The 22395-nt window shown below is 33.9% G+C and overlaps 1 protein-coding gene across 3 annotated transcripts in view; it reads right to left on the reverse strand.

The window, feature by feature from the left end:
* The window catches only part of SLF1 (SMC5-SMC6 complex localization factor 1), a 63581-nt gene that overhangs the window by 16869 nt on the left and 24317 nt on the right, over positions 1-22395 (reverse strand). For 2 of the 3 annotated variants that reach the window (XM_057739238.1, XM_057739252.1), the window contains exons 7-14: positions 17987-18133; positions 17008-17148; positions 16000-16122; positions 12382-12435; positions 11267-11425; positions 10301-10464; positions 6833-6964; positions 6047-6212 (exon numbers count right to left, since the gene is read on the reverse strand). In XM_057739238.1, coding sequence (XP_057595221.1) covers positions 6047-6212; positions 6833-6964; positions 10301-10464; positions 11267-11425; positions 12382-12435; positions 16000-16122; positions 17008-17148; positions 17987-18133 — 1086 coding nt within the window. The remainder of the gene's footprint in view (positions 1-6046; positions 6213-6832; positions 6965-10300; positions 10465-11266; positions 11426-12381; positions 12436-15999; positions 16123-17007; positions 17149-17986; positions 18134-22395) is intronic. The other variant, XM_057739248.1, reaches the window with a different exon arrangement.

Here is a 22395-nt window from a genome sequence, read left to right on the forward strand (position 1 = left end):
CTGCCCCCAGCAGACAAGGTTCTTATAGGTATATACAGCAATTCATTAAGGCATCATTCCTGTCACAAGAAGCTATTAAATGATTTCAGAACTGAAGTGCTATTTTGTTTGGGGTTGTTGTACAAACAAGGACAAATGGTCAAGCAGCACATACATCAGGCCTACTGAAACAGTGTTTACTGGGGGGGAACCCACAGAGACAGGATCTTGAGCAGGTGTACAGGTCCCCTTTTGCCCTACCACACTGTTGGGAAGCACATGGTATTTTGGCAGGACTAGATATCAGAATGTGGGAGAGAGATTCTGAAGAATGGGACCAAGGGGATTTCAAGCTGCATGATTAGGGAGGCACTGCCCTTCTGATATGATCAGGGCCAAGATACAGAACCTTGACCACGGCCTGATCCTGCCAAGTAGGGATTCATGAGTGGGCATCAGCAAGACCCTTTCTCCTGCCTTGATTAGAGGGCTGGGTTTAAGCCTTGCAGTTGTAGTTGTGTGACATGGGAAGTGAGAAGCAGGACTGGCCACATCAGCAGGGTGGGGAAAGAACCCACACCTCCCTTGGACCCTGACAGGTATCAAGCCTTGCAGCTGACCAAAAATGACTCCTTTAAGTACTGGGTCTTAGCCAATCCACAATGAAGTTTACAGGAAGCCAACTCCATTCTTTGCCAAGCCAAAATGTAGATGATCAGTCTGAGCAATTTTACTTCTCATGATTCAACTTACCAAGAGAACATAAAACAGGACAATGAAAATCGCTATTTAAAATAAACTAGTCAACTGAGCATGTCAGGATCCATGCCACAGAATATTCCTTCCAACATAATGTATATCTTAATATCAGCAATGACTCTACTCAGGAAGAAAGCAAGAGACTGCTATATTTCAATTTCTCAAAGTATTCCCCCATCTCAATCAGGGTTACTTCAGCTCCCTGGTCCTAAGACTCTGGATAGGGAAGACAAGATTAGCCCACAGAGCTAAGCCTCCGATAAACCACAATCCAGCACTCCCTCAAGTAAAAATAACAAAAAATCAACCAGTTGAGACTTTCCTTCTTTCTTATGCAAATATATGTACATGTGTACCGGACACCACAAATGAGTATCAATATTGCTTACTATTCAATTCACCTTGAAATTATTGTTATTAAACAGTCAGAGATAGGTATGCCTTGCAGTACTTGCAAGGAAAGTTCATTTACCATGGTAAGAAAAAAATCTGCCAAAGTTATTTTATCTGTGTGTCATTGTCTAAACATACCTACTACATACCACATATCCATCATAGAAAATTTTTATATAAAAAGATACTTTCAGGACTTCCCTGTTAGCACAGTGGTTAAGAATCTGCCTGTCAATGCAGGGGACATGGGTTCAATCCCTGGTCTCGGAAGATCCCGCATGCCTTGGAGGAACTAAGCCTGTGTGCCACAACTACTGAGCCTGCACTCTACAGCCCACTAGCCACAACTATTGAGCCCACGTGCCACAACTACTGAAGCCCACCTTCCTAGAGCCCATGCCCCGCAACAAGAGAAGCCACTGCAATGAGAAGCCTATACACAGCAACAAACAGTAGCCCCTGCTCGCGACAACTAGAGAAAGCCCATGCAGCAACGAAGACCCAATGCAGCCAATTAATTAATTAATTAATTAAAAAAAGATACTTTCAAATCAGGTTCCTGGATCCCTTTACACTATTTTCTTAACTATGACACTCACTATAACCAAAGGACCAAGACACTGTGCCATGGATTGTACTCACTGTAACTTAATGCTACTATTTCTAGCACAGTGGATATATATGCTTTGGAAGTGGATTGGTGGGAAAATGGCCCAAAAAACCACCAAAAGAAAAAAGCTTTCTTGGAATACTGAAATGTTTGCTAAAGCTGAAAGAACAGAACATTAATACCCTAAGAATTAACAAAGAAATGAAAGATAGATATGATTTGCACATATGACATATATTTACCTTAGAATTCCCTTTCTAATATGTTAAAGTCTATTAGGAGACAGTCTGTCAATACCATTCTCTATTATCTAAGAGTATAAGTAATCTTCAGTTTATAAACTTGGCAATCTTCCAAAAATTGACCAGCATATAAGGCAGAACAAATTTGAATCTTGGCCTTCTGACTCCAGGGTTAGGGCTTCCACAATATCCCACAGCAATAGATGACAAACTGCTCCTCTAGTACCTCTGGCAGAAAGATGCAAACATAATGCACATACTGTGCCTCTTCCTATTTTAAACAGTGGCATGTGAAATAAGAAAAAGTATGTTGGGCTTCCTAGGTGGCACAGTGGTTAAGAATCTGCCTGCCAATGAAGAGGATACGGGTTCGATGCCTGCTCCAGGAAGATCCCACATGCCGCGGAGCAACTAAGCCCGTGCGCCACAACTATTGAGCCCATGTGCTGCAACTACTGAAGCCCATGCGCCTAAAGCCTGTGCTCTGCAACAAGAGAAGCCATGGCAATGAGGAGCCTGTGCACCACAACGAACAGTAGCCCCCACTCACCGCAACTAAAAAAAAAGAAAGCCCATGCACACCAAAAAAGACCCAACACAGCCAATAAAATAAATAAAATAAACAAAATTATTTTAAAAAAAAAGTATGTTGCAGTGGAGACTTGGCCACTAGTCAAAGGTTTTGCCTTAAGAAGCTGTGACACCTTGAATAAGTTACTTATACTCTTTAGCCTCAATTTCCTTATCTTTAAATACAAACCAGCCTCCATTCTACCAATAATTGTAGGGTTATAGTTAAACAGCATTTAAGGACATCATAAAGAAAAGCAGGACTAGCCACCAACCTTAGTAAAATGTGTACCTCTTCCATAACCTTGACACATCCCACCTCTGCTCTTTGCCAAGGAAAGCCCAAAGCTTTCTCAGATTATGACAATGAAATTCACTGCCACTGTGTCACTCTGCAATAGTTTCTGATTGACATCATGACAAAACAATATTAGCATAAACTGAGGACTTCTGTTTAGCTAATGACTTAAATTGAATGCTTCAACTAAGCAAATCAAGATACAAATGCTTTACAGTACAGAAAATGATGTCTGTGAACATGCACAGAATTCTTGAAATTGGAAACTGCCAAAAAGATTTAATTAAGTACAATAATGAATTCTAACATATAAAGTACCACAATAAAAAAACAGTTTATATAAATTTTAGCAATTCAAATGTTAAATAATACTAATTTGCAAAGTTTAAAACCAGTTCTCATATTACAACTGATGCTACAATTTATTGTACATTGCTTCACAAATATGTTAAATTTATTTATAAATCTGAACAAAAATCTTCAACTGAAATATGTATGAATTTGTTACTATTTACATTAGTATTTCCTGAGTAAATTCTTATTTGTGGTAGTTCTTTGGTGATTTAGTAAAACTGTAAAAACGTCAGTTTTAATATTGTTTTCAATTATAAATGAGCAATTTCATTTAAATAGTCAAATTGGACAAAAAAAGAAATGTTCCATAACAAGGAAATATTTTCTACCCTTAATGATTCTATTGTCTAAACAGCAGAAAAAAGGCAGATGATAATTAACCAGGATTTTATCAGTTTTAGCTTAGAAGTCTAGTTATACCCAGAAACAATCCTCCCTTTTTAATGCCAATTACAAAAAAAAAAAAAGCCCTGAAAAGAATTTTTTCTTCAAAGAATGCCTCAGACACTCCCTAAACAGAATTTTTAAAAATCTTAGTAAGGGCTTCTGTTTCTGATAATGGAGGCCTAGGTAATTCAGATAAACCATTTTATAGAAGGAAACTTAAAATGTTGAATAAAATATGTAAAACCTCTTCTGTAAAGTTAAGAGGAACTGCTGAGGGAAGATCTAGGAGAGGGTAAAAACCAAGTGAGACATTCAAAGCTAGCTGACTTTGCCCTAAGGACATTTGCTGACCCCAGGGAAAGAGGTGATACACAGAAGTATGGTTCTTGGAGCCTAGGGGGAAAAGGAGTATAAAAGTCATATCCCAAGGCCTAACACCCAATATGCTGACACCCTGCAGGGCTTCAATCTCAAAGCAAGCATGAATCAGAAGCAAAACTACATTTATCTCTAGCCCTGTTCTTCACTTGGACTATCCAGGAATCCTCAAAACCAACAACAAAAAAAATCTCTCTAGAGAAAGATATTCTGTCTTTGCCACAAGCTGTTTCTACAGACAATTTTTCAAATGCAATTTACAGCACACAGTCAAGCATAACTACCTTGCAAGAGAATACAAAAGACATAAGGAAACAGCAGAAACAAGAAATAGAAACAGACTCACAAAAAGTCAAATATGGAATAATTAGACGTAGACTGTAAAATAAGTATTATCGTCATGTTTAAGACAAAAGAAAACCTTGAAAACTTTGTAGGGAACTAGAAGCCATAAAAATATATCACAGTAATTTGGAAGTAAAAAAGTCTGAAATTGGAAAAAATACAAAAATTAAAAATACAATAATCATGTTTATCATATTAGATACAGCTGAAAAGAGACTAGTGAATTAGAAATTGGATGAAAACACTATCCAGAATGCTCCTAGTGTAGAAAAAAAAAGGAAAATACAGATGAGAGGGTAAAATACACAGAGGATAACAAGAAGAGACATAAGTTCAAGTGGAACTTAAAAGTAGAGAAGAGAAAATGGATCAGAGGAAATAAATCAGAAGAGAAACTATGTAAGAATTTTCCTTAAGCTAGAAGAGACCTTATGGCTGTTTAATACCAGAGGTCTCTACTTCATCTACTATGTTTATATCTTCAAAGAAAATACTACCTAGTTAGCAGTTATAATGATATACCAGTCATGAATAACAAGAAGGCATCACTATATACAAAGCAGAAGCTGTTAAAAAAAAATAAAAGAACAAATTCCCAAGGTAGAGTCAGAAGAGTTGATTAAAACATTTAAGCTTGACCTAACAGGTGATAGAGAAAAATGTAGATTAACAGAAAAAACACATTTTGGCCCATAATCTTATATGATGTCAAAAAGAAAAGCTGAGTTAATTTCAGAAAGAGCAAATCATATGGGGCTAATTTTTTAACTATAATTTACTATTAGATATTAAAAACAAAAGCATAGACAAACAAAATCCGCTAACAACAAAAAGCCACCCATTTAGAAGTTTTAAAACACTCTTTCAAGATATGTCTTGGATCAAAGGGGAATTCATAACTGACAAAAAATACTTTGAAAAAACCATAAGGGCAGTCTAGATTAAAGTATCAAAACTTGAAGAATGACTCTCAAGTTGTGCTCAAAAGGCAATTTATATTAAGGGCACATATTAGAAATAAAGAATAAAAAGAAAAATGATTCAAATATTTAAGAAAATAGAAGAGAAAGTAAAAGAAAGGAATTTTTTTAAATGAGCAGAAGTTAATGATATAATACAAAAAAGTAGACAGTAAAGTCCCCAAGAGAAGAAAGGTGACTAACACTTACTATGCACCTAAATCGTGGAGCAGTATGTCGCTATGCATTCTACACATTTTCTGCATTTAATTTTCCCAGTTACCCTTCAGATAGATAATACACTAAAATCACTGCATGCTAAATTTCTAATGATAAGCAAAACCTACTTATGAAGAAATGGTTCAGGAAATAACTCTTAACATCCAGAAAGGTAGTTTTACATGTAGAACTTCTCATTAGTAGTACACCAATAAGTTGTATGGAGTCAATTTTTAAAATCACGAGTTCCTTAAAAATTGAAATGTACAAAAAATAAAAAATCTAGAATAAGTAACTACAGATTTCTCAGCAGTAATGGTCAAGTAACTGTCCAGATGTGCGTGTAGCACTACAACAAAATGTGAGATGATGAAACCGGCCTCCAAGAATCTTTTACCTTAAAATTAGATAAATGAAATAGAAAACAATGGTATATTTGCACGTTAACTTTTTTCAAGTAATTCAAAGAATAAAGGGAAGAAAAAAGATGCATACTTCAAAGAAATACTTTTTTCCATAGGCCAATATTCATTTGTAAATTAATCCTACTTACATCATTAGACTTGCATTTTTCCTTGTGAGAATATATAGTCCACTCCAAAAGCATATTTACTGGTTTGGTCAAAAGCCCAGATGTTTCGCTTCCTGACCAAAAGATTTCAAGAAGAATTGCCTTTCCTGTTATTTTCAGACTCTGAGAATCTGACCAGTCATACAACCTAATAAAAATATGAATGTAAAGTGTATCTTTATGCCAATTTGACCACTCAGTTATTAGACATAATATCTGCTAATTTGATCATTATAGTTATTAGGAATAATATCTTGTCATAAAACAAAAAATTTCTAGCAATTTCTGAATACAGAAAAGGCATAATATATAAGGATTATAATATTTAGTTATAATAAAGGACAAAATTTTAAAAATGGCCTCATTTCAACATAATCACCAACGAGTACACACTAATGCAACTGCAGGTTTTAGAGCATATGCAAAACTTACAGATATTATAGATTCAGTGTTAAAACTTGGTATAGCTTTTTATATAAGCATTCATTTACAAAAGAATTTAAAAACATACAAATTCTGAAAAATATAAAGTCTTACCAATACAAATACGTAAGTTAGTGAAAAATAAAAATGTGAACTAAGGAAACATAAAAAGCATACAAACCTTTACTGCTACTGAAAGACTGAACCTAGACATATGTTTTTAAAATAAATCTACTTTAAACTAGAAAACAAGGTGGTATCTTTAGAAACATGTATGTAAATAATTAGAAAAATGGTACATAAAACAATATGTAGAAAAAATGTTTCTTGGTGATTAAAACTTACTTTTGACTCAGATGTCGAACTTCACTTTCAACTAAATTAAAGAAAAATTTGAGCAGTGTCAGGTGGAGCACCTTAGAGCCATTAATATTTTCTGAAATTTGATGACAAAAACTTTCATTGAAAAGGCAAGACCTGTAAAACATGAACCCAATAATCTATAACATGCAACAACTCACTGAGTAATTTGTGAGCAAAGTATTTCTTTTTTTCAGAAAATCATTGGAATTTTAATATATTTTGCTCCAATAAAATATAAAGCAAATTCAACAAAATTTTATTAGTAACATATTTTCTTCCTTTAAAAATTAAACCCTGTCAAATACTTTGTGACAGTTAATTTCTAATAATAGAGACTTAATTTCTCTCTTTTTCAATGATTATAATGTTTAACAACCACCCAGTACTCTCCCTTTGTATTCTTTATTTCAATGAATTTCATTAAACCCTCCTGATTCAGATGACCAGTTACACTCTCAATTTATAATACTCTCCATAATCCTCCTCTTACCCAAGATTGTTTTCTTTTTCATTATTTAGTAAATGAAGGTCATTTAGGGCTATTTTTTTTAGTTTTAAAAATTCAGTATTTACTTTCTTTCCATCTTCTGCAGCAGTCCTATCCAACAGAACTTTCAGTGATGATGGATATGTTCTACTCAACACCTGAAATGTGGCTTGTGCAAAACTGAGGTGTTGAGTTTTTAAGTATTTCATCTTAATTAAATTTAAATATAGTCACATGGCTAATGGCTATGGGGTTGGACAGCACAGTTCTATAATATCTTTAAAAGAGAACATAAGATTACTCAGAACTCTAGGACCAAAAGAGAGAGTCTAGGCAACAATATTTATTATACTTTTCTAACTTCATTATCAATTGTATCAACAATGTACTTGTAATTCTGTACCTCTGTCTCCATCTTCCCCATCTTCTTTTTGAAAATCACATCTCAGATTAGGAGGGCCCTTAACAGCTATTAAATTTAACAACCCATTTAATACTCAAATCTGTTCTAAAAGATCCTCCTTGACCATACAGTTTACTTAGGCTATCTGAAAACTGCGAGAGATGGATACCATAGTATCTTTTTCTTTTTCTAAAAACATATAACCACTTTTCTAGGTACCTTCTCCTAGACTCCCAATGGATCCAATTATTTTGAAATTAAATCTGGGTATCTGTTTATTAAAAAGTCTGCTTTTAAGCTGTCTGAAATCCATTTCCTATAGCATCAATTAACTCATCCAAACATTTATTAAACACTTATTATGTTCCAGACACTATAAGCACTTTAGAGGGAGATGTTTAACACTGATCATCCACTCTTCTGAAAGTCAGAGGCTGCATACACTGTTGGTGGGAATGTAAATTGCTGCAGCCACTATGGAAAACAATATGGAGATCCCTCAAAAAATTAACAACAGAACTATCATAAGATCCAGCTCTCCTACTTCTGGGCATTTACCCAAAGAATACGAAAACACTAAATTGAAAAGATATATGCACTATTCTGTTTACTGCAGCATTATTTACATTAGCCAAAATATGGAAACAAACAAGTGCCCATCAACAAATGAATAAAAATGTGCTACACACACACACACACGAATACCACTCAGACATAAAAAAGAAAAAAAGTCTTGCCGTTTGTGACAACATGGATAGACCTTGAGAGTATTATGTTAAGTGAAACAAGTCAGACAAAGACATTTACCATATGATTTCACTCTTATGTGGAATATAAAAAAATAAACAGATGACCAAATAAATGAGCAAATCAGACCAAACTAAAACAAACACATAGATACAAACAAAACAGTGGTTACCAGAGGGGAAGGGGTAGTGGGCGGGTGGAGAAAAGGGGATCAACTGTATGGTGACAGATGGAAACTCAACTTATGCTGGTGAGCACATTGTAGGTATACAGAAGTAGAAATATGATGCTGTATACGTACAACTTATATAATGTTACAAACCAATATTACCACAATAAAAAATAAATTAAAAAAAAAAAGTTAGAAGCTGATTTAAGTGACAAACTTACCTCAAAAGAAAGGGCAAGAGATAGAAGTGGCATTTGACTTGCATTTCAAAGGATAAGTAGGAATGGCCAGATATTTATAGGGTGGCAGGAATGGAGGTTTATATAGACAGAGAAAACATAAGAGCAAAGGGATAAGAAATGAAAAATAGTTCAGTCATTGGACACATTTGGGAAAATGATAAAGCTAAAAATGGAGACATACATAAGGCTAAATCATGAAGGGTCTTACATGTTTTGTTAAGGAATTTAAAATGTTTTTCTATAGGTGATATGTGTGTTAATGAAGGACTTTTATCTGCTGAATGATAGACCACTGTGGAGAGAGCACACTGGGGTACTTTGGAAGATAAAGGAAAAAAGTAGAATCAAGATCAATAAAGTTCGTTTACATATGAAGCAATGAAGGCTTTTAAATAAAGGTGATGACAGTGAAGGAAGAAACAGGTTTGTAAATTAGGAAGAATGGCAAATACATAAACCATATGTCCTCATATCCTATACCTATGCTGGGACAGTACTGTGTTAGAATTGTGTTTACATCTCAGTCACCTTCAAATGTGCAGAAACTATTATTTTATTTATCCTTTTACCCCTAAAACATAGCACAGGGCCTGGCTTCTAGTAACTACTCAATAACATTTTTGAAAGAGTAAATAAATGCAGGCTAGCTAGCTGATTAGTTTGCTTCAAATGTAACACAACCAAGATGGTAGGTAAATCCTCATGATCTCAAAGAGCTAACCAAAGATCTAGCCTTTGCCTGGCTAGTCAAGTATCCTTTCTCTTACTACTATGGACCCCCCTAAAACCAAACATTTGGATAAAAAGAAAGTACTTCCCAGACAAAGGAGGGCTATCAGATACACAGAGCTATCAGAGAAGAAATAGGAAAATGATTAATTCTGTTTGAGAGAAAGAAGCAGAAATAGGAGGGATTTCTGAAGAGATTAACATATGGGAGACAAAGGAAGGATCTAGGCAGATGACAGCATGTGCAGAGGCATGGAAGAGATGACATATTTAGGAAACATTAAGTTCAGTTTCAAAATTCAAATTTCTAGCTGAAAAAATATATAACAGAAACACTAAAACAGATACTGTACACAGTTACAAATGTTTATACTGCTGATGACCAAAATTTGGTGATATTCATATCCAATAAATTTATTTTTTAAAGTTTTAAAAGAATATGGAAACTTATTTTGCTAAAAAAAATAAAAACAAATAATGATTTGGCATTCCTGTGAGTCCATTTCATATATTTATTAAACATTTTTTTAATAAAATGGTTGACAAACATGACCAATTTAGACTTGGCCTTTGCAAAAAATACAACACACAAACATTACACACACACACACAAACTGTTTCTAAAAAGAAATGTACTTCTTTTATCAGTATCCTCACATGTGAAATTCCTTACCTGATAAGGACTTCTATAAGAGACCATGCTCCTTTCATACAAGTTGGACACTGAAACAACTCTAAGTAGTATCTTGACATGGCTGGGGACTTCCAAGGAGGGTGAAGGTGAAGAAGAGCTGACAATATATGAAAGTATCGACCAGAAAACGTATCTATGTTATCCTATTATTTAAAAATAAACAAATAAAACACAATAGCTAAAAGTATAGTTTTACCATCTAATTTATAAAAACTGTAATAACCCAGAACTAACTTTCTTGGCAAAAATATGTGCTTGGACAAAGGAGAACAGATGGAAGCATGATGTTTAGCTAATTAAATACTGCAGCTGAGAGAAAGGCATACTCTAAATATGTATCTACATATTAGATAATCCTAGCTATTGGGACTGATTTATATGAAATGCTCATTTTACTTTTCATGATTATAGTGAGATTAAGAGTTCCCAAATGTGATCTGAAATGAACTAAAGAAACTTTACATGCAACATTCTGACTTATCACCATTAGTCTGACATAGCTTAAACCTGTTGTTTCTTCAGATTGACACCTTGATGAAGAATATGACTAAATCTACCTCTGAAAAGCTGTTCCTATTGGTTTTCACAGTTTAAGGAGTAAGTTCATTGTCTATATATACTATGAATAAAAATCATTACCAATGTACTAAACAAGTAATTTACTAAATGACATTTTAGATCCTTGTAATCTGAGTTTTACATTAGATACTTTACTGCCACAGAAAAAAAATTCTAAGAAAATATTAAGTTAAAACACTCAGAGTAATACTAGTATAGAGTTTAAAAATAGAAAAGAAATGGTAATAAATGGGTACCACATTTCTTATTAAAATGAGGGGAAGAAATAATGAAGAGAGAAAATAAACTATAAACTTACAAAAAATGAGAAAATCTTCATATTTTAACATTCTTTAAAAGACCATAAACCCGTAAGACTGCTCTTACCTGTAGAATGTTCTCCAGAAGAGCATGAAGAAGGCAAACAGGAGGGATATAATCTGCTTGCAAAGAGGAAATTTCCTCAATTGCTTCTTTAAAAAACTGTCCTTCTATAAGGCTTTCAATTAAATTTAATACACCTCGGGGAAATTCTGCATTTTTAACCTAAGACAGGAAAGATTCTATGACTCAAAGAAAAGAAGGGGAAAATTCTGAGACGAAATTTTGAATTAGTAAGGAGCCCTCACTACTTCACTAGGTTATGTGGTTCAAAAAGAATGATTTATATGAATGTGTTTTACAATAGTAAAACTGCACTGCAAAACATATACATTATTGTTTTATTTATTATTCTGTGTCGCCTTGAATAGTAAGGGGAAATACTACCTCTAAAAGAAAATTTGAGGAGGCATTTGCAAAGTCTGGATGATAATGAGACTTCAGTTGGAGGTATAACCACACATAGTTCTAATTAGATGCAAAATTACTTTTTGGTGTTCTTTTAAACTTATAAGCAGACTATGCCTATTAAGAAATACTAAATATAATAAGATGTCATCAAGCACAATGAATATTTGCAAAAAGTGACAATTGCTATAGTATCATAAAAGTACTCTGAAGATTCACATTAATATAGCTCTAAGAGTTCCACAAAATACAGCCCCCTTGGTCAAAATATTTTTAATAAAAGTGACTCCTTTGAACTAGTTGAGAATCAAGAATACTCTGAAAGACTACATGGAATAAAACAATCAATTTTAAAGGAATGAATAGTGTTATAAAGAAAATAATATACTGTTGTAAATATTACACTGAAAATTTAATCTAGAAGTAGTAATTATGAAAGCTATGAAATGTATGAATAGGGATACATAACTCACCTGTGATGAGCACAAGGTAAGTTTTTAATTCTTCTTATCAATTTTTATTACTATAGTATTTTTTTAGAGCTTTGATAGAATACTATTTTTCTTTATCATTTCTGATTAGAAAAATTACATTTCAAACTTGATAGGAAGCTTTTTCTTGCTGACAACACATTCATTTATCAAAACAACTAAAAATAATAAAACATAAAGCTTCATTTTGCCCACATTACCACCCTACTCCAAATCTCTTACCTCAACATTGTATACTGGTTGTTTATCTATTCTAATCGAGTTGTATCTTACAGCCTACAAAACAGAAACCATTAATTAAAATTAAACATTTTTAGGTCAAAAAATACAGTTCGGCTTATAAAGCATAAAACCTTGGCCAAACTTACAAAACAGTTTCAGAAGACATTAAAAGATATAATTGAAATACCTAGGAATAAACCTGCCTAAGGAGGCAAAAGACCTGTATGCAGAAAACTATAAGACACTGATGAAACAAATCAAAGACGATACAAACAGATGGAGGGACATACCATGTTCTTGGACTGGAAGACTCAACATTGTGAAAATGACTATCCTACCCAAAGCAATTTACAGATCCAATGCAATCCCTATCAAATTACCAATGGCATTTTTCACAGAACTAGAACAAGAAATTTTACGATCTGTATGGAAACGCAAAAGACCCCGAACAGCCAAAGCAATTTTGAGAAGGAAAGACGGAGTTGGTGGAATCAAGCATCCTGACTTCAAACTATACTACAAGGCCACAGTGATCAAGACAGTATGGTACTGGCACAAAAATAGAAAGGAAGATCAATGGAACAGAATAGAGAACTCAGAAGTAAGCCCAAACACATATGGGCAGCTTATCTTTGACAAATGAGACAAGAATATACAATAGAGAAAAGACAGCCTCTTCAATAAGTGGTGCTGGGAAAATTGGACAGCTACATGTAAAAGAATGAAATTAGAACACTTCCTAACACCATACACAAAAATAAACTCCAAATGGATTAAAGACCTACATGTAAGGCCAGACACTATAAAACTCCTAGAGGAAAACATAGGCAGAACACTCTATGACATCCATCAAAGCAAGATCCTTTTGACCCACCTCCTAGAATCTGGAAATAACATCAAGAACAAACAAATGGGACCTCATGAAACTTAAAAACTTTTGCACAGCGAACCATAAACAAGACAAGAAGACAACCCTCAGAATGGGAGAAGATAGTTGCCAATGAAGCAACAGACAAAGGATTAGTCTCCAAAATACACAAGCAGCTCATGCAGCTTAATACCAAAAAAGCAAATAACCCAATCCACAAATGGGCGGAAGATAATAGACATTTCTCCAAAGAAGACATACAGATGGCCAACAAGCACATGAAATGATGCTCAACATCACTAACCATTAGAGAAATGCAAGTCAAAGCCACAATGAGGTATCACCTCACACCGATCAGAACAGCCATCGTCAAAACATCTAGAAACAATAAATGTTGGAGAGGGTGTGGAGAAAAGGGAACTCTCCTGCACTGCTGGTGGGAATGTAAGCTGGTACAGCCACTATGGAAAACAGTTTAGAGGTTCCTTAAAAAACTAAAAATAGAATTACCATATGATCCAGTAATCCCACTACTGAGCATATACCCAGAGAAAACCATAATCCAAAAAGAAACATGTGCCATAATGTTCATTGCAGCACAATTTACAATAGCCAGGACATGGAAACAACCTAAATGCCCATCAACAGATGAATGAATAAAGATGATGTGGCACATATATACAATGGAATATTACTCAGCCATAAAAAGGAATGAAGTTGAACTATATGTAATGAGGTGGATAGACCTAGAGACTGTCATACAGAGCGAAGTAAGCCAGAAAGAGAAAAACAAATACTCTATGCTAACTCATATATATGGAATCTAAAGAAATGGTACTGATGAACCCAGTGACAGGGCAAGAGTGGAGATGCAGATGTAGAGAATGGACTTGAGGACACTGGGCTGGGGTGGGGGGTGAAGGGGAAGCTGGGATGAAGTGAGAGAGTAGCATAGACATAGATACACTACCAAATGTAAAATAGATAGCTCGTGGGAAGTTGCTGTATAACAAAGGGAGATCAACTCGATGATGGGTGATGCTTTAGAGGGCCAGAACAGGGAGGGTGGGAGGGAGTCACGGGAGGGAGGGGATATGGGGGTATATGTTTAAATACAGCTGATTCACTTTGGTGTACCTCAAAAGTTGGTACAAGAGTGTAAAGCAATTATATTCCAATAGAGAGCTTAAAAAAAAAAAAAAAGATATATTTGATCTGATTCTCACATTTACTCTAATTAGTGACCTCCATCATTTTAGGGTAATGGCATGCTCATGAGTATGAACAGTCTCTATTTTCCCCTTTTAAATTAAAATAACATAAAAGGTAAGGTCATATTCACTTTGAAGGCTTGAGGAGATCCATTGTCCTTAGTATTTTAATAATTAGAAATATAAATGGAGAGACGATTTTGTATAAAAGTCAATAGGAGAAAAAATGCAGTCATATTTTGTACATAATCACATGTAAAATCTTCTTCTATTGTTGTAAAATACCTGTAAGTTTATATTTGTTTAAAATATTATACTGGAAAAATGTTTGCAACAAACATAAAAACAGATTATATCCTGAATTTATAAAGAGTTCTAGAAGCAATGGTATAAAACAACCTATTGGAAAAACAGAGAAAAAGAGTACCAACAAGCAATTGGCAGAGGAAGAAACATATAAATGGCAAGTGAAGGGATAAAATATGCTCAAACTTGCTACTAACAGAAGAAATACAAGTTAAAACGATAGAGCTTCGGTTTCCACTTAGAAAGCTGGAAAGAGAGGCCTTCCCACATTACAAACAATAAAAAGCTGGAAAATCTATGAAATCACAATTTTACCTGAACCCTTAAGACAGCAGAAGTCTTAGTGCAACCAACTAAACAGAAATATGAAGAAAGACAGGAGCCTCCAAGGACATGGGACATGCACACTGATTTATCTGAGAGTACAGCAGGAGGATTCCATTACAGTGGGTAAGAAAACTTCAGCTTAAATTTTTCACCACTTATTAAAGACCAAGTGTGGGCCCACAGGAGAAAATAGAACCCCTGGGAATCAACAAAACAAGGGGAGTTTGCACTCAATGGCCTGATCTTCTCCATGGACCTCACTGGGTGCTCATGCAAAAGAAAAGAGACAGGGTGGGAGGCTAAAGAAAGTCTCCCTAGTGGTGAAAGCCGAGACTTGAACAGTGGCAGTTGTGGAAAGGGCAGCAAATGTGGTTACCCTCAGGACACACAGGAAAACTCATAACCTGCTGGATAAGGAAATAGGAAGAAAAAAAAAACCTTTACCCCTGAAGAGGGGTGGGAAGAGATGGTGATCCCAGATAATTGGAGATCCGCTATAACTTGGGGCAGGGCAAGAACACTGAAAAAGCCCTTCCCTAAAACCCAGGGTGCCTCAAAGCTTTTCTCAGACTGAGGCTGAACCAGGGCAACAGAAACAGGGATCCTCCAGTCCTCATTCTCCAACAGCAGGTTAACAAGTATCCAGCCATAAGTTACAGCAGTTTGTAAAACATCCAACTTATCCGTGACATCACTGAGGTATAAACAGCAGAGAATTCAGCAATTTACTAAAAGTCCAAATACAGTAATTACTACTAACAAAAATTAATGACCTAAGAAAATTATTTTAAGACATATTAAACATAATAATAAAATTACTCATTACTATTATCACTATTACTATATATTGGTTACATTACAGAATGATAGAAAACTATACAAATTTTTTAGTATGTCAAGTTCTACCTGAGCTCTATATATGTGTTTCCTTAAGGCATTTTTTATGTCAACAATATCCACATCTGTCCTGATATCCTTGGTTTTTGATTCTTTGGCATGATCAGCAAAAACAGAATTCTTCATTTCTTCCTGTACACACATAAAAGTACTTCAGACAATGTACTAAGGAGTGTCAACACAAATGCTAAGTATCACAGTGGACAATACAGCACAAGAACACATTCATGCAGTGTTAACCACAGCAAAGATCCTTGCAATTCTATTACATAAAGATTACACAATGCAATTTAAAAAATGAAAAAAACCAAATGTTTTAACTGGAAGGTTTAACCTGATATTTACATGTGCAATTTCTTCTACTACTTCTCATTTTAACCTGTTCCAAATCTTTCCTGGAACCTCTGTCTTTTCCTTTTTTTTGTTGTTGTTGTCTTGTTCCCACAAAACATGATTGTTTATTTACCTTTATTATTTCTCTAAAGATCCTTCTGAATACATATAAACGTGCTGTGATTTATACTGTAAAATAAAGTTCTACTCTAGAAAAATTAACTCAAGAAGGATCATGTTTAAAAGACAAGCTATCTTATTAATAATGGTCTGTACTATGCTCGGGAAGAGCAATACAAAAAGCTAAAATTTAGATTATAATGTATTTACCCAAACTATATACACATGTATTGTTCATTTTAAGAATTTTAGCCTCTTTTTTCAGAAAATTTCTTTTGTTGTTTTTGTCAGGCAAAATAAAATATATTTGAATACCCTGATTATTCACTCAAATTCTTTTTGTACACATGTAAAAATACTTTCATTGTGAACCAAAGCTAATTATAACATTAATTATGAATATTACACCAGATCAAATTAAGAAGATTCTTTTCATAAGATGTACAGGTTTTATTTAACGCAGCAAGCAATCATAAAAATCAGATTATATGTATAGATATTAAGGAAGAGCCAGAAAAAATTAAAACTTTTTTTTTTCTCTTAGTTTAGCTTACAAAGTTTTACCTGATCTCTATAAATGTGCTTTCTTAAGGTACTTTTGTCATGTTCAATCTCCTTCCTGGAATCTCTTTCTTTCTCTTTTTTGCGTTTTTTCCTTAAAGTATAACTCCTTTGAATATCTTCATCCTTTTTCTTAATTTCCTTCTACACATATTTAGACCACAATTAAACAAATCTCAACATGAATGATATGTTACAAAATCCAAATAAATTCAAGAAGAATCTGACATAACCCATTAAAAAAATAGTTACATACAATAGGAAATGTCATCCACTGCTGGAGTAGGTATACGTTAGTAAAGTATTTTGGAAAACTGTTGGTCATTACCTAGTACAGTTGAACATGCACAGTCCTTATGACCCAGAATTCTCTTAGGGATATATCCTAGGCTAGAGGAACTCTTGAGCATGTGCACCAAGAACAATGTAAGAAAATGTTCATACTGTTAATGGCAGAAATGCTCTTAGTTTCAAAAACCAATCAATCCATCAAAAACAAACCAATAAAAAGAAACACCAATTCTTATCTATTGTAAAAATGGATAAAAGGTATAACTATGGAACAATGAAACATACACCAGCAAAACAGCAAGTCACAGAAGATTAAAAATACCATGAACTACAGAAGTTCATTAACAGGCAAAACTAAACAATATATTGGTAGGAATACATATGAAGGTGGTAAAACTATAATAAAAAACAAGAAAATAATTAAAACAAATTCCAAAACAGAAGTTATCTATTGTGGTTAACAGGAAGAAAAAGGGATGAAGTTTGGAAATGACACAGCAGGATCTTAAAAAGATGGGAATGCTCTATTTCTTAACCTAGTTGGTAGGTACATAGCATTCATTGTTTTACTCTTTCAAAACTGTACACAAATGTTTTATAAACACATATTATATATAATTCAGAAGAAAATTCATAAATGACATCATTAGAAAAGTGTAAAATATAAATAAATTAATTTGGAAGGCCTTACCTGATTTCCATATGGGTGCCTTGCTATGGCATTTCTCATTTTAACAAATTTCAAATCTTTACTACAATCTCTGAACTTTTCTTTTCTGTGATGTTCAGTCAAAATAGAAGTAATATTAACATCTTCATCATGATTTTTCATTTCTTTCTGCATTTTTGTAAAAATACTTTAGTTAGACTATAACCACAGCCTCAACACAAGCAATGCAAGTCACAACAAAAAAACTCAGGAAGGTAGGTTTTATGAAACATACACATGAGATTAAACATGGTAAAGAGCATTATGAATTACATTACATTTTAGTTATACTAAGATGAAGCAGAAGAATACAGATTTCTAGTTGTCAAAGTTTATTGTGTTTGCAAATACATTTAATTTAGGTATTTTGTTAACAATCTTTTCGGAATCTGCTTTTTAACAACTTTGTCATATAAGTAGTCAAAACAGATTTGTTTATCTTCATTATTTTATTTTTCCAAATGTTTGTGAAAATAATTTAGACTGTACATCAAATAGAGTCTTGCCATTATTAGGCATATCAAATGAACCATCTCAGAAAACCTTTGTATAGGAAACAGGTATAACAACATTAAACAGGATAAGTAATACAAACCATATTGTTTATTCTTTATAATAAGAAACATATTTAAAAAAATAGACATTACTACCTGAATTAATATCATTCTCCTGAGTTCTAAAAGGAACTCAAAATGTTTACAGATGTTTTTACTTTTTTTATAATTGAGATATAGTTGATGTATAATATTACATAAGTTACAGGTGTACAATGTAGAGATTCACAACTTTTAAAGGTTATACTCAACTTATAGTTATTATAAAATACTGGCTATATTTCCTGTGTTGTACAATATATCCTTGTAGCTTATTTATTTTATGCCTAATAGTTTATACTTTAGTCCCCTACCCCTATATTACCTGCCTCCCCAGCTGTTCCCTCTCCTCACTGGTAACCACTAGTTTGTTCTCCATATCTGTAAGTCCATTTAGTTTTTATAATATTCACTAATTTAATTTTTTAGATTCCACATATAAATTATATCACACAGTACTTGGCTTTCTCTGTTTTACTTATTTCACTTAGTTTAATACCCTCCAAGTCCATCCATGTTGTTGCAAATGGCAAAATTTCATTTTTTTATGGCTGAGTAGTATTCCAGATATATATATCTCCCATCTTCTTTATCCATTCATTTGCTGATGGACACTTAGTTTGCTTCCATATCATGGTAACTGTAAATAATGATGCTTTGAACACTGGTGTGCTTGGATCTTTTGAAACTAGTGCTTTCATTTTTTTCTGATGGGTACTCAGGAATGAAATTGCCAGGTCATATGGTAGTTCTATTTTTATTTCTTTTGAAATGCCATACTATTTTCCACACTGGGTGTGCCAATTTATATTCCCACCAACAGTGTACGAGGGTTCCGTTTTCTCTACATCCTCACCAATATTTGTTGTGTTTTTTTTTCATGATAGCCATTCTGACAGGTGTGAAGTGATATCTCACTGTGGATTTAATTTGCATTTCTGATGATTAACAATGTTGAGCATCTTTTCACAAGCGTGTTGGCCATCTGTATGCTTTCTTTGCAAAAATGTCTATTCGGGTCTTCTGCCCATTTTTTCATTGGGTTGTTTTATTGGTGTTGAGATGTATGACCTGTTTATATATTTTGGCTATTAACCCCTTATTGGCAATATCATTAGCAAATATTTTCTCTCATTCAGTAGGTTGTCTTTTCATTTTGTTGATGGTTTCCTTTGCTCCGTGAAAGCTTTTAAGTCTAATCAGGTACCATTTGTTTATTTTTGTATTTTATTTCCATTGCTTTAGGCTACATATTCAAAAAAATACTGAGACAATTTATGCCAGAGTGTTATGCCTATACTCTCTTCTAGAAGTTTTATGGTTTTAGGGCTTACACTTAAGACTTTTATATATTTTGAGTTTATTATTGGATATAATGTGAGGAAATGTTCTAATCTCATCATTTATTATTTAGCTGTCCAGTTTTTCCAGCATCACTTGTTGAAGAGATTGTCTTTTCACCATTGCATTTTCTTGCCTCCTCTACCGTAGATTAATTGACCATAAGTGTGTGGACTTATTTCTGGGCTCTCTGTTCTGTTCCAATGATCTATGTGTATGTTTTTGTGCCAGTACCATACTGCTTTGATTATTGTAGCTTTGTAGTATAGTTGGAAGTCAGGGCGCATGATTCCATCAGCTGTGTTCTTCCTAAAGAGTGTTTTGGCTTTTCGAGCTCTTTTGTGTTTCCATTCAAATTTAAAATTATCTGTTCTAGTTCTGTGAAAAATGCCCTTGGTATTTTGATAGGAATGGCACTGAATCTGTAGATTGCCTTAGTTAGTATGGTCACTGTTAACATTAATTCTTCCAATCCATGAACCTGGGATATCTTCTCATTTGTTTGTGTTGTTTCCAATTTCTTTCATCAGTGTCTTACAGTTTTCTGAGTATCGGTTTTTTCCATAGGGAGGTTTATTCCCAAGTATTTTATTCTTTTTGATGCAATGGTAAATGGGACTGTTTCCTTAATTTCTCTTTCTGATTGTTGTTAGTGCATAGACGTGGAACAGATTTCTGTATATTAGTATTGTATTCTACAACTTTACAGAATTAACTACTGAGCTCTAGCAGTTTGCTGATGGCATCTTTAGGATATTCTATGTATAGTATCATGTCATCTACAAACAGTGAGAATTTTACTTCTTCCTTTTCAATTTGGATTCCTTTTCTTTTTCTTCTCTGATTGGCATGGCTAGCACTTCCAATATTGTGTTGAATACAAGTGGTGAGAGTGGACATCCTTGTCTTGTTCCTGATCTTAGAGGAAATGTTTTCAGCTTTTTACCATTGAATATAACGTTGGCTGTGGGTTTGTCACATGTGGCCTTTATTATGTTGGGGTATGTTCCCTTTATGCCCACTTTCCAGAGAGTTTTTAACATATATGGATGTTGAAGCTTTTTCTGTATCTATTGAGATGACCATATGGTTTTTATTCTTCAATTTGTTAATGTGTTGTATCACACTGATTGATCTGCAGATATTAAAAAGTCCTCCCATCCCTGGGATAAATCCCACTTGATCATGGCCTATGATCCTTTTAATGTATTGTTGGATTCAGTTTGCTAATATTTTATTGAGGATTTTTGCATCTATGTTCATTAGTGATATTGGCCTGTAATTTTCTTTGTGATATCTTTGTCTGGTTTGGTGATAGGGTGATGCTGGCCTCACAGAATGAGTTTGGAAGCATTCCTTGCACTGAAATTCTTTGGAATAGTTTGAGAAGGATAGGTGTTAACTCTTCTCTAAATGTTTGGCAGCATCCACCTGTGAAGCCATCTGGCCCTGGACTTTTGTTTGTTGGGAGATTTTTAATTACTGACTCAGTTTCATTAATGGTAATTGGTCTGTTCATATTTTTTATTTCTTTCTGGCTCAGTCTTGGGAGATTGTACATTTCTAGGCATTTGTCCATTTCTTCTGGGTTGTCCATTTTATTGCATATAGTTGTTTGTAGTAGGCTCTTAAGATCTTCTGTATTTCTGTGGTGCCAGTCGTAACTTTTTTCATTTCTGATTTTATTGATTTGGGCCCTCTTCTTTTTCTTGATGAGTCTGGCTAAAGGTTTATCAACTTTGTTTATCTTTTCAAAGAAGTTTTTGGTTTCACTGATCTTTGCTATTGTTTAAGTTTATATTTCATTTATTTCTGCTCTGATCTTCATGATTTCATTCCTTCTACTAACTTTGGGTTTTGTTTGTTCTTTTTCTAGTTCCTTTATATATAAAGTCAAGTTTTTAACTTGAGATTCTTGTTTCCTGAGGTAAGCTTGTATTGCTATAAAATTCTTAGAATTTTGCTGCATCCCTAGATTATCATGCTTTTGTTTTCATTTGCCTCCAGGTTTTTTTTTTTTTTTAATTTCCTCTTTGATTTCTTCAGTGATCCATGGACTGTTTAACAGCACTTTTTAGCATCCATGTGTTTGTGTTTTTTGAAGTTTCTTCTTGTAGTTGATTCGTAGTCTCATAGATCTGTGGCTGGAAAAGTTACCTGATAAGATTTCAATTTTCTTAAACTTACTGAGACTTGTTTTGTGGCTCGTGATCTATCCTTAAGAATGTTTAATGTACACTTGAAAAGAATGTGTATTCTGCTGCTTTTGGATGGAATGTTCTATATATATCCATTTGGTTTAATGTATTATTTAAGGCTAGTGTTTCTATATTGATTTTCTGTCTGGATGATCTTTCCATTGATGTAAGTGAGGTGTTAAAGTCCACCACTATTATTGTATGCCACTGTCAAGTTCTCCCTTTCTATTTGTTAACATTTATTTTATGTATTTAGGTG

Source organism: Hippopotamus amphibius, chromosome 1, assembly GCF_030028045.1.
Source record: "Hippopotamus amphibius kiboko isolate mHipAmp2 chromosome 1, mHipAmp2.hap2, whole genome shotgun sequence".
NCBI classification, from domain to species: domain Eukaryota; kingdom Metazoa; phylum Chordata; class Mammalia; order Artiodactyla; family Hippopotamidae; genus Hippopotamus; species Hippopotamus amphibius.